Source organism: Carya illinoinensis, chromosome 1, assembly GCF_018687715.1.
Source record: "Carya illinoinensis cultivar Pawnee chromosome 1, C.illinoinensisPawnee_v1, whole genome shotgun sequence".
NCBI lineage: Eukaryota > Viridiplantae > Streptophyta > Magnoliopsida > Fagales > Juglandaceae > Carya > Carya illinoinensis.
Genome location: NC_056752.1, coordinates 9,004,466 through 9,017,696, shown reverse-complemented (window position 1 = coordinate 9,017,696; position 13,231 = coordinate 9,004,466). Strand labels below are relative to the sequence as shown.

Sequence of the window (13,231 nt, the reverse complement as noted above, 5' to 3'; positions counted from 1 at the left end):
ATGTACTGTCGTCAACCTCAGCACTCCATCTTGTCTTAAGGCATTAATTCTTGCCTTACATTCTGTCTTTCCTGTCGGACGTGGGTTGGCAATATGGATGTTCATATGGGCCGGGTAGCCGGGTTTTACCTGGCCCAGTCCGAAACCCAGATAACCGGATATCCGGTTACGGGTTCCGGGCCGGATTAAATCTGGACTAAAACCCATATTCTGAAAAACTGGATATATGCGGTCCAGATCCAATATAAAATGCGGTTTATGTTTTAAGACACCGGGTACCGGTTTGTACAAAATGGAAAGTGAACCTACCTGTCTCCCAGCCGAACCCATTCTCATTTCCATGTATCTCTCTCTCTCTCTCTCTCTCTCTCTCTCTCTCTCTCTCTCTCTCTCTCTCTCTCTCTCTCTCTCTCTCTCTCTCTCTCTCAATCCAAAGAAACCCTAGCCTCCCTCCCTCACTGTCGATTGAAGACAAGAATCAAGATGGCCTCCCTGTCCTCCCTCACTGCCGATCAAAGAAAAGAAAAAGGTAAGATCTTTGAACCAGTAAAAAAAAAAGATCTCCGATGTAGTGATATTTTGGGGTTCTTCAGCATCACTCCAGCGTTTTTTCTTTTTTCTTTTTCCAGATTTGCAAAGGGTCCCAAACTAGTGGATGCTGGTAGCTATCGGGGAGATCTAACAAAGGGGGAAATCCTTTGCTTTCTGTCTGAGGATGCACAAGTGTTGGGTGCTCTGTCGTTTTCTTCATCGATGAGTATGTTTTTTTTCCTCTGTTTTTTTATTCTCTCTTTGGTGACTTTGAGTGGGTATGTGATGATTTGGGCATGCAGTGGATTTTCTGGGTTGGTCTGTTTGTTATGTATGGAATTTCTTTGTAATTCTCAGTTAATTTCCTCTTCACCACCTGCATAAACGTCTTTCTACAAAAAAAATGAATGTTTTTTCTGAAATTAACTTGAAGGATTTTTCTTTACACAAATAATTGGTACCAAATTAAACTAACCTAAAGGGTTTTCCTGAAATTACTTGGATCTTTAGGATCTTCAAAGGAATAAGATCCAACTAGCATCACTTTTTTTCATGGGTCAATGAGACTTGAGAGTGAGAGAAAGGAGAGGGCTTGAAATGGCATCTGTTGAACGCAGATTGGAGAGGGACCGAGAGAGAGAAAGAAGGAGAGGGAAAGGGTTTGGGTGCAAGAGTGCTCTTCTTAGAATGCCTACATGGCATTATTTTATTGGCCAAGTGTGAAAAATCTCTTCCACTATATTGAGAACATCGAAGTGTTCGAAAATCTAAAGCTTCGTCTTGAGTGTGGGCATAAGTGTTTTTATCACCAGATTCACCACAAGAATTTGTAATACGTGATGATGTTTCATTGTTTCATAGAAGATTCATAGTGTCTAATTTGATTCTGGCTTTAGTTAATGAGTTGAATACGGTTGAGTATTGTTACAATTCTATCCAATCTGTATTGATGACAGAACATAATTGTTCTACCAATATTTGCCAAGAAACTCACAAATCATACACAAGCAGTAAAGAAAATCATAAAGAACACAAAATCTTTACGTGGTTCAATCCTAATAATCTACATCCACGGTAGGAACAGCTAGAAGCCTTCTTTGTTTATTGATGAAGTTGAACAATACAGTTGTGTTACAAGACTATAAACTCTCACACATCACTTCCTCTCTTAATGAGAAAGTATCTCCCTCTCTTGAGTTCTTTCCACTCGTGCTCTCCTGTATTTATCTCTTACTTCAATATTACACTATAAAATGAATCACAAAGATCTATTTTATAGAGGTTACAACTATAACAGAAAACTGCAGCCCTCCACCTCAGCACTCGAGTCTTGGCTGCTTTCTTTTCTTCACTTGACATGTGTAGAGTTCTAACTGGTTGTCACCTTTTATAACAAGTATGCATCCACTGAAGTTGGTTAATATTGAGTTGTAAGAAATTTTGATTGGGGTAATGCAAAATCAAGTGAGCCATGGAGACATAAGACTTTTTGGAATGGGTTTGACCTTTTGCAAACATCACTCATTTAAAAAAATATATATATGTAGAGTATTTGTGTGATGCTAGGGTATGGACAAATTAGTAAAATACGTGTGCAAATTTTGTTCATTGGCCAATTAACACTAATGTGGTGATGGCGTCGACTTTAAAGGGGTAATTTTTAGTTTTTTTTTCTTTTCCTTTTTTGGTATGGTTGGTGATATAATGTATTCTGTATATGTGATTGCAGAGACTTGAAGTCTTATCTATTAGTCGAATTAAGTACTAAGAAAGGAAAAGCATGTTGATGAAAAAGAAGCTCATGTTCTCATGTTGAGAGGTTAGATGGGATTTAGTACTTCCCCTGCTCTGGGTGCAAGACAACCCAGAAAAAAGAGTGAGCTTAAACTATCTGTTAGTCACGAATTTAACTATATTCAATAACTTTTAAGAAATAAGACCACCTGGGCATTTTAGAAAAATGTAGGGAGTTCACATTTGGATGCTTGTTGTCCAAAAGATTATAAGGCAGTACAATATTTCTAAGAATTCATGAATGCATACTGTTGTTTGAATTCTTTTGATCTAGAATTCATTCTACTTCTCTTACTCCAAATTATCAGGTTGAGCAATGGAAGATCTCAGAAGTTCTCTCTACAATGAGCTATGAACCTCCGAAGGTGCGAAGCACCAACAACGGCAATTTTGTGGGCCAGTGTTGGCATTGACCTTTTCTTTCTTGTATTTTTTGGTAGTTTATGCTTGTAAGGAGTAAGCAAGTAGCACAGGTTTTTGGCTTAATTTGAATTACTTGATTTGAGCTAATAGCTGATAGTTTTAGATCCCCTTTTTTTTTTCTTTTTTCCTTTTTTTGGGAAGAGGGTAAATTTTTTCTGGGAAGGGGTTTTTAAAATTTACCCCTTTAATCTGTATGTTCTTATAGGTGATGGGGAGAGTATGATTTAACTTACCAATTTAACAGTGGAAGCATCCAAACAGAGAATGCAATTTAGAAATGCTTCTCTCTGGTAAAGATGGTTAACTCAAATGTTGATCATCCTCTTATGTTTATCCACAAAAGCTACAAGAACAATTGCAGAAGTTCGTATAATGTCATTATTGTTGCAGCACTGCTTGACGCATTTTTCAAAGATGTTTACATTCGAGTAAAAAAAAAAAAATGTTGGCACTGAAGAGTGAAGATTATGGCTCTGTTGTGCTTGCAATTTGCTAACAGGTTATAAAAAAAATCGAGTTCAATCCGGAACCCGGAATCCGATTTTTTCAAAACCCGGATACATCCGGGTTCTGGACCAAATCTAACCCGGCTTAACCCGCTTCGGGTTCCGGCCTGGATTTGAGACCCGGGTTGCGGTCCGGGTGTACCCGGGTTTCCGGGTTGGAACCCGGATGAACAGTCCAAGTTGACAACATTCAAAGTCCTATTCTGAACCTTCCCACCACGGGCACAACAAAGAGTGACGTATCTAACAGAGTCATTTTCTTCTCTATCAGTCCGTTTTGTCATCACCCCAAACCCGCATTTTTTACCATATTCCTTATAATAACACAATAGCTCTTCAAGGGAATTAAACTCCATTCCCGACTTTGACTCCTAAATCGTATCATCATCAACCACTTTGATATTATGAGATTTCAAGGGACTGCCACTATTAGATTCGTAAGATTTGGCCGTTCCTCAGTACGTTCTTCAACTAGAGGAGATCCAAGTGGCGCTTCAGATTCCCCACCATTAGCTCTATTATCGAGCTCTGAACCAACTATTTTGCTCGTGGAAGAACTTGTATTGCTAATATGAGTCGGAGGTTCCATGATATGTCGAAAAGAGTAACCAGCATTCTGCAACAAATTATAAAAGGTCATCAATTAAACTGTTGCAATTAAGCCACCTTATTTTTTTAATAGTTGCAAAAAAGCCAATTATAATCCAATAAATCAAGCTACAAGTTATCACTACCTGTATGTTGATTGGATATTGGTTACCAATCGGATATGGTAGAAAAGTTGGTGACCACGTAGGCACTCGTCCAAAGTAACCAGGCATGTAAGTTGGAATGTCTTGACTAGTTGATGGTATGGCCTAACATGTTATTAGATAAAGTTATTGATATATATTTCGAAAAAGATATATCAACAGTACCAATGTTATTGAAGTGCACAATTATATAATATACATACCTCCAATCCTGGATTTGAGCTAGATGATGTTTGCGTAGTTGGCTGTTCTTTCTCATTTCCCATGCTGGGAAAATATAATAGAACTGACACAAATTAAGTAATTCAACATAAATATGAAATCTTAAATACTTTTTAAAGGCATTTAATCAAATGAACACATAGTATTAATTACAACCTCAAGTAACAACCAAAGAGAATAAATAAGGAATGACACCAAATGGACTCTATTCATATGGAATGAACTCCATGGAAGTTGACAAGCTGGGATCCATAATATCTATGGTAGTTCAACTAGAGGAGTTGAAGCAAAATGAAGACAAAAATCAGACTATCAATCAAATCAAAGCTACTGCAGTTTCTTTCACTCCATATGCACCATGAACCTCATTTCTTCTACACATGCAACACAAGTTGACAATTAAATCCAGGGTAAGGATTTTCCCTGGATTTAATTGTCATAGAATTTGTCATAGAATGATTAAAAACAGTCAACCTCCCAATTAATAGCGTCCCTAGTGAACATGACACCCCCTTCATGCTAGAGATTCTATAAAGGATTGGAAAAGAACTTCTCAAGAATTGTGCACCACACCAAACATCATGCCAAATGCGTATCTTTGAGCCATCCCCACCATAAATCCATCCAGTATACCAAGAGAACTCACTCCACCCCTTGTAATATATATTTTCTACATACATCTCCTATTTAACTAATTAAAAAGATTTTACTTATCAAATCAATAAATAAGTACTGACATTTATGTCATATGCTCCTCTCACAAACTTAAAATATATAAAAACATCTGCGAAAATAGTAACATTAATAAATAAACCCCATTTCTGTCTACTTACAAGTAGTTACAAAGCAGATCAAATACCAAGCTACTGAAAATACCAACAACCCAGATCAAATGTGTAATAGAAAATACCAAGCTACAGAAAAAAAAAAAAATCCACCCAGTACTAAGAAATAGAAAATACCCAAAAAAAAAAAAGATAAAACAAAGAAAGAAACGAGAAAATGTGTAACAACAACCCAGATCAAATGTTTAAAGAAAAACTCAGTTAAAATTATTGTTTTACCCACAAATGCAGATGAAAGAACAAGCTAAAAGCCAGTTAAAGCTCCTCGGCAACGTCTCTATTTCTGATTTTGATTTTCTGCACAGTTTTCCTCACTATTCTTCAAAATCAACCGTTTGCTTACTCACAAATACAGATGAAATCACAGAAAAACCAAGCTCAAGCTCGTCGGCTATGGGAGGTTATGTTTTGGGCTCTGCAAGGTCAAAATCACGTCAAACGCTACTCTCACATTCAACTATGCCTTCTTTCCGCCTTTTTTGTTTTTTTAATAATTTTTTATTACCGGCTGACGTGGCAACTGCCACGTCAGTCACGGGGACACGGCGGGGTTACTTCCCCGGGGGTATGTAGCAATTCTGTTGATTGGGTTACCTGAGGAAGAATGAGCTTAGGAGTTAGGACCCGTTTGTTTACCGCTAAACTATCTTGTTCCGCCTCATTTTATTATTATAATTTTTTTTAATTTTTACATAAAATATAATAAATAATTTAAAATTTTCAAATATTAAAATAATATTAATATTAAAAAATTATATTATAATAATATTTTATTTAACTTTTAATAAAATATCCAAATTTATCGTATTAAAACTAGGTAATCAAATAAGATGTGTTTGACACTGCAGTAGTTAGTTTTTCTCTTCTTTTTTAAATAAAAAGAACAAAGAAAATGGGCTAGATGAAATTAAAACTGTAATCCTTATAAAAGGGGCAAATAAAAAACAACTTTATAAGCTTCTTACTGCCTTTTCTTATTTATATAGTTTTAAAATTTTCAAATTCAGCACAATTTCTTTTAAAAAAATTTAATAAATTTGGAACACATGTAAAAAAAAAAAATTAATAATAAATTCCATTTTCTAATGCGAACGTGGAGCTTAAAATTACATTGGTACAAAAACTAGTCATTCTTCTGGGACGGTTGTGTTTAAGTAGAAATATGATTTTAAATATCTTGTAAATAGTAGTAAAAAATAATGATAAAATATTAAATAATAATGAATAATAATAAAAAATATATATAAAAAGTAATGACAAAATAATGAATAATAATAAAATATTTTCATAATACCAAACTAATCCGGCTCTAATCCATCTGTGGATCAGTTTTTTGGAAGATAAGCATTCTGAATACTATAACCAAACAAAAAGAGGAAGCTGTTAGTTTCATTAATGGTGCGTGTCGAGAAATGCAAGATTATCTTTCGTTACTAAACAATTGTAAAAGCTGTTTATTTTACTTTTACTTTGAGGCCTTTTGTTGTGCTTTTATGTTCACTACAACATTTATCACTGAAAAAGAAATTTAGAGATAAGGTATCTGTATTTTGGAATGTGATGCCAATAGAATAGGCAAACCAACTTCAACGATTTATTTTCATACGAGTCTATGAAAGCTACATGAAATGGATTAAAAAAAAAAAATCACTAACAAATAACCAAGGACAACAAAATCATATTCTAGAAAGCAATTTACAACACTTGATGGCTTGGATTGGAGGGAACTGGGTCATTGAGAATCATTGTTCATGCCATACCCTTGGTAATAGCAGATGTACTACACTGAGGATGCAATTTACAAGATCCTGGTGGCCTCAAGATTTAGCTTCAGTAGTGAGTGTCAATCTGACACCATCTATGAATGAAATGGGGGAAATATTTAGTGTCTGAACTAGCTTGTCTATGTTCATGGATATGTCAGATGGGGACTTGACGCCTCGATCAACCTGAAGAATTATTTATAGGAAAAAAAATGTTAACATCGACTGGTACAAGGATATCTAATTCCCAGAAAGTAAGACATCGAAAGGAAGCTGATGGCAATGAAGATATACAAACCAATGATGCAGACACTGGCTTGATCAAGGAGGTGTCGTATCCTCTGATATGTGCCACAGCCTCGGCCATTTGTAAACGGGATACCCTATCAGGTCCACCAACATTTAGTAGCAATTGCATTTGCTTCGCATCTGGTAGAAACATCATGAATGTTGAAGTCATCATTAAAGATGTGAGATACAGCATGTACAGAGAATACAGAGGACTACAGGCATCAGAGCGAATACATAAAAGCAGAAGGCTGGCAACATCCGCAAGTGCCATAAGTTTGGCAATGGGACCGGACATTTAGTCTTTGTCGCTATTCCTGGATCCAGGGGGCAACATGTGAAAATTCATGATGTGTGTGCACTATGAGTCATAACGCATAAAGATCCCAGTATTTGGTTCTTTTCATAGACAGTGTACTAGAGGGCAACTTTGGTATTGTGATGCCTTCATGGAGGACGTGCTTTACCAAAAATGTTGACCAAGTCCTTTTCATTGACAATGTATTAGAGGGCAACTTTGATGTTGTTTACCATTTATATCACCGGTATTTTAGCTCGGATACTATAAAATCATACCTGACATCCATCTGCTTGTCAAAACTTGTATAATAGTCACAACGTCCTTGACATAAACTGGGCAGCGAAACTCATCATGAAAGAACTCCATTTTCTCTCCTTTGGAGAGAACACCATCAATCCACTGCATCAATTAGGTATCAGGTGTCAACTCATCGGTTAAATACAAGATAATAATAGTTTCCAAATTATTGATTCTGTTCTTTAACTTTGCCAATTCTTCCCAGTAAAAATTTAATGACCAATTATCGAGACCCACCCCCCCCCCCCCCCCCAAAAAAAAAAACAACCGCGGGGCCCCCCGGGGCAAAAAAAAAAAGAAAAGAAAAAAAAAAGCAGCTCCTCTTTCTCACAGCCACAATAAAACCAGTCACTTGAAAAGGCAATTACAAGATATAACTCTTAAGCCATGTTATGTGAACAGAAACCAGTGTTTAAATTTTTATTATACATCCATACAATCAATTCTACCATCTTTACTTTTCATGTTTTGTTACTTTTTCACTGGAAAGTTATAAGAACTTTCTATCAAATAAATAAGGCTATACCTGAAACTTATCACATTGTCATCTCGGCCACAAAAATCTTACCAACATAATAGTGGACAGTGGAATTTAGTATTAAACACCAAATTTTATAAAAGTCAAAGAAATACCCAAAACAAATCTTATAAAAGTAATAACCATTAAAGTATTAAACAAAACTTGTTCTAGCATCCATGCAACAAAGATAAACAGATCATGTTACCTCTGAAAGCAATTATTCAAAAGAAATGCTAAATGTACTTAAGAAAAACTTACAAAAAACTTAATTATCCACATGTCAACTATTGATATGCTAAAGATTTTGAAATTTGAAATTCAAAATTTGAATTTGAAAAGAAAACTAATAGAATAAGTTTTGGAAGTAAAACTGCAAGTACATGTAGCACTACTCTGTTCAAAAACTTTCATCTATTGTTTAGGACAGTGAACTATTATTTTGGATAATTCTGACATCTCCATAACTATAAACCACAAAGACTTATGAGGTTCCAACATGCACGGTTTATGTATACAATGACAACTATTATGAGTAGATTTCACTGCCATAAAGAACAAAGTCCATACTTGGAGAAAGAATGAAGCAGGTTGCAAAACTATATGTTAAAAACTATTTAGTGGAAAGAACAATGAAAGAACCTTAAAACACAGGCACTTGCTTAGAACATAGCAGTTTGCAACAAGCTGGAGTGAAAAGGCATATTTTATTCTTACTCTTATTTATAGTTAGGCTACATGTACTAGTCTCTTATCAGATGCATTGGTTATCCAATAAACTTACAGATGTACAATATAAGGCTTGAATTGCGTGTACACACCTGAATTGGAAGAGATTTTGGAACAGGTGAGATTGTCTGTGGCCCAAAAATGATACTGCTTCTCAGTATTGCAAAGTTCAAGCATTTTTCAGAAACATACTTCTCTGCTGCCACCTTAGATTCCCCATAAACATTCACAGGCACAGTTTCATCTTCTTCCTTGTAGAAGGACTTCACCCCTTCATAAACTGTTTGAGAACTTATATCATATACAATCTAGCCACAAAGCCAAGTGTAAATGCACAATGGAAAGATAAATGAACGAGAAAGAGAGAAGCTACGTCTGAGCATTGTTGGGATTCAAGCAAAATACAAAATAGAAAAGGCCCATGAGCTGTAGCTCAAAAGGCACTCCCTCCTCCATAAGAATCTGGTGAAGGGTGAGATCGCAGGTTTAGATCTCATGGGCGTTTCATTCTAGTAATGCAGGAGTGCTTACCTTGATCAGTTGACAATTGAATTAGAAGGGTACTAGTCTCTTTAAAATTTGACAACCAAGTCACGAGAGAAGATGGCACATTAATGGACGTGGCAGCAGATGGATCCATTTCACAGGCACGAGGTGCAGAGAGTGCAGCACAATTCACAACCACATCAGGCTGGCGTTTCAAAGACGATACACTTGTCAGCGCATAACAACACTGAATAAAATATTTTCCTCTTTTTTTTAAGAAACATTATATTGGATTATTCAACATCTATGCTAATTGGCAGCGGACGAAACTTTCAAGCATTTCAGATTTTCTGAGTTCTGGATAGTCAGTAACGGCTTACCTAGTTACTCCAAATGCCATAACTAAAGACTTGATTATTCTGAACTACAAAATGAAAGGAAGATAGCAATCCTCTTATACATCTATGGACCTTATCCTAGTTTCCAAGCAACTTCTGATGGGGAAGAAGAGAAGTACAAATCAATAGAACCCATAATACAGTTCGCAGTTACAGGCACTTAAAAAGAGTGTTTTTCTTATCACGGGCCCTTTCGAACACAAAATGCAGCAAGCAAAAATTTAGACCCACTAATCGAATTTAATCAATCGTTCAAAGCCCAGAGATATTTTTATTCTTTCTCTTAACATATAGATTCATACACTATCTGCTTAGCAAATTCACCAATCAAAATTACAATTTGTTATTCTGGGTGAAAACAGACCTGGCCAAATGTTTGTGAAATAGCTTCAAACCCTTGTCCGGTTTTGAGATCAACATGGAAAGCGAGCAAATAAGGAAAGGCATCAAGCAAAGCCTGAGGGAGATTTGAGTGGTACGTGAATGCCAGATCAAATGGGTCACCTTGGATCTCTGAAAAGCCTTGCAATAGGTGTTGTCCTAAGTATCCCGTGCCTCCCACCACCAAAACTCTCTTCTTAACCATCTTCTCTGTATCTCTTTCTCTGGAAATGGTGGGGGCGTTTAAGAGTGAATTTTTTTTCTGTTGAGTTTGTCGTGAGATCTCTGAGCAGGGAAGAAGTTCTCTATATGATACAGTTCTAAGATTGTCTGCTTTCGATAAATGGACGGGCTCCGTTGGCAATTTTTTTAGGCAGGGGTAGCTTACGAAGTTTTTGTTTTCATTCTCATTCAGAGGACAGTCACTGCCGCTGTTTCTTATGCGTCCGGGAAAAGTGAAAACAGAGGTTAACGACACGGAAGGTTGTAATGGGCATAGAAGTGACCAGGCACAGGAATGAACAAGTCGGATCGGGACTCTGTCTATTCCGAGTTTGGACTCGGCTTCTTGTGTTCTTTTCGCAAAGATCAATATAACTATTACACTCTTCTTCTTTTTTAAAAAAAAGCAAGCATATTATAGATAAAATTAACAATTACAAAATATAATAGTCAATAATATGGGAGACCTCAACATTCATCTCAAACTAGCAAATAAAACACAAGAAATAAAAAAAAAAAAAAAGGATCCGGATCGATGACTTACCTCATCCATTTCTCACAAGGCAAAACCGATGCAGTCCAAAAACGAATTATAAGTCTGCAACCGGAAGTCGTAGTGAAGAGTTATGTATTGTATTTTGCAGGTCTAGACTAGTTTTCGGAGACTTCCACTACCTCTTTTTTACGATTCTTGATTAGGAAAAGTAAAAACATAAGAAGATAGCAAACTGGAAATGCACCAATTTGTTGGAGATGACAGTCTGGGACAATGGTGGCCTATGGGAGCCACATGCCTCGATAGGAAAAAGAGGAATGGTCTGGTCTAAAGGATCTAAGGTCGTTGGGTCCGAAAATGCTGCGTGTGGTGACACAAGGCCCCTTTGGTGCGGAGGTGTGTGAAATTCAAGTGCAGTTTTGAGCCACACGTATGGCTCATTCGCCACTCCAGTTGGTGTTCTGCTTCTACCACAAGAGAGATCGATGATTGAGGAGACCTGCAGTGGGATGTGTGGCGGTCAAAAAGGGATGAATGGTAATAGATTGACACTTCTCCTTGCCATGGATAAAAAACTTTAAAAAACCCAATAGAAAATAAATAGTACAGGAGCTGCATAGGTCAAAGGGGAGGAGGGAGAGAAGAGCAAAAGCTCCACCCCCTTTTGGGTTAAGATGAAAGGATCTTGGGTTTATATATATATATAGAGAGAGAGGGAAATTGCCTATGGAGCTTGAGAGAAAAAGCAACAACTATTACTCTCGTTCAAATATTGAAATGAAAAAAGAAATCGATTGATTTAAAGGTGACATAAATTTGCCCGTGACCCTAGAAATTGGTTAGGATAATGGGTAGCCCAATTCTTCTTCTTTTTTAATAACAAATTTCATTTATTTATTGAAAATAATATTATAAACGTTTGTCAACCTAGATGATATGAGGAATTACATCCTGAAAAGAGAACCACTGTAAACAAATGTCATCCATATCTTAAACATATTTTGCTAATCTCTCTGTAGTTTTATTGCCTAACCGACAAGAATATTTAACCTTACAATTCCTGAATCTCTTCCTCAATTCTTGAGTTTCTTTTATAAGATTTCCCAGCAGAGACAGTGAATCTTCTTTCTCTTGTATCTATTTTACAATTAATAATAAATCGGTCTCCATTATTAGATAATAAATGCCTATATTAAGACATAATAATTGTAGACTTCTAAACATTGCTAAAAGCTCAATCTCCTCTAGACCTGATACTTCCTTTTCTTTTTTACTTGTAGCCATATGATATCCTATATGATAAAAATAATGGTATGTGGTGTATGTAATCCCACATTATTTGAGAATGAGAAATTTTGCTCTTTATAAGATTCCATAGAACTCTAATTGTATCATTGACTAGTCTTTTTAGAGTATAGGTAATGTGGTTTGAGTCTTTCATTGGGACGTTGCAAATAGTATTAAAGATAGGCTCAACAATGACATCAAGAATTTAAGAGGGAGAGATTGTGATACCACATTCAATAATGATAAAGGTATGTGGTGTATAGGATCCAACATTGCTTAGGAAGATAAAGTTATTGCTCTTTATAAGATTCCAATGAGCTTTCAATTATATCATTGTCATAGTCCTTTTAGAGTATAGGCTATGTAATTTGAGTCTTCCATTGAGGCATTACAAGCCATATGCACACTTCCCTCTTCATCTCTTAGTATCACACTAACACCTGGTGTTTTTTTGTCACTAAAGATGGCGCCATCAACATTCAACTTTAGAACTCCCCGTGGAGGTGGTTTCAAAGAATTAGACCTCAAGTCTCTATGAACGTTAAGAAATCCAAGAGCATGCTCTACTGGATAATCTAGGGGTATGTTTTTATTCACATGAATCATCTGATTTATTTTGTACCAGATTCCCTCTTATATATTAAGTCATCTCAATGAAAACTTTATTTCTACCAGCAACATATAGAAGTGATAAGTGTTTTCTCCAGTTCTCTTCTAAAGCAAGGCAAGAATATAATGCATGTTCAATGTCTCAACTGCTCTCTTGCAAAAATTACACGCATCATGTACGATCACTCTTCTTTTAACAAATTATTCTTGGTAATCTGTTATTGCAGGCTCTCCAAGTAAATACTTTGATCTTATGGAAAATGTGTAAGGACTAGAGGTCTTTCCAAATATTAGAGCATTCCCCTTCTATTATCTCTTTCTCCAATGTTTTGAATAATCTATAGGCACTCTTCCTATTGTATTTATTAACCTTCATGGATCTAG

General features: G+C 36.1%; 1 protein-coding gene across 1 annotated transcript; it reads right to left on the bottom strand.

Moving 5' to 3' along the window:
* Positions 1-6,600: 6,600 nt before the first annotated feature.
* On the bottom strand, positions 6,601-10,789 carry LOC122309561 (methionine adenosyltransferase 2 subunit beta). The gene is made up of 6 exons (XM_043123074.1): positions 10,217-10,789; positions 9,500-9,659; positions 9,061-9,248; positions 7,701-7,824; positions 7,135-7,265; positions 6,601-7,022 (listed from the first exon to the last, which is right to left on the bottom strand). Exons 1-6 carry the CDS (start codon positions 10,436-10,438, stop codon positions 6,891-6,893), a joined length of 957 nt encoding a protein of 318 aa, XP_042979008.1. The 5' UTR covers positions 10,439-10,789; the 3' UTR covers positions 6,601-6,890.
* Between the last annotated feature and the right edge of the window lie 2,442 nt (positions 10,790-13,231).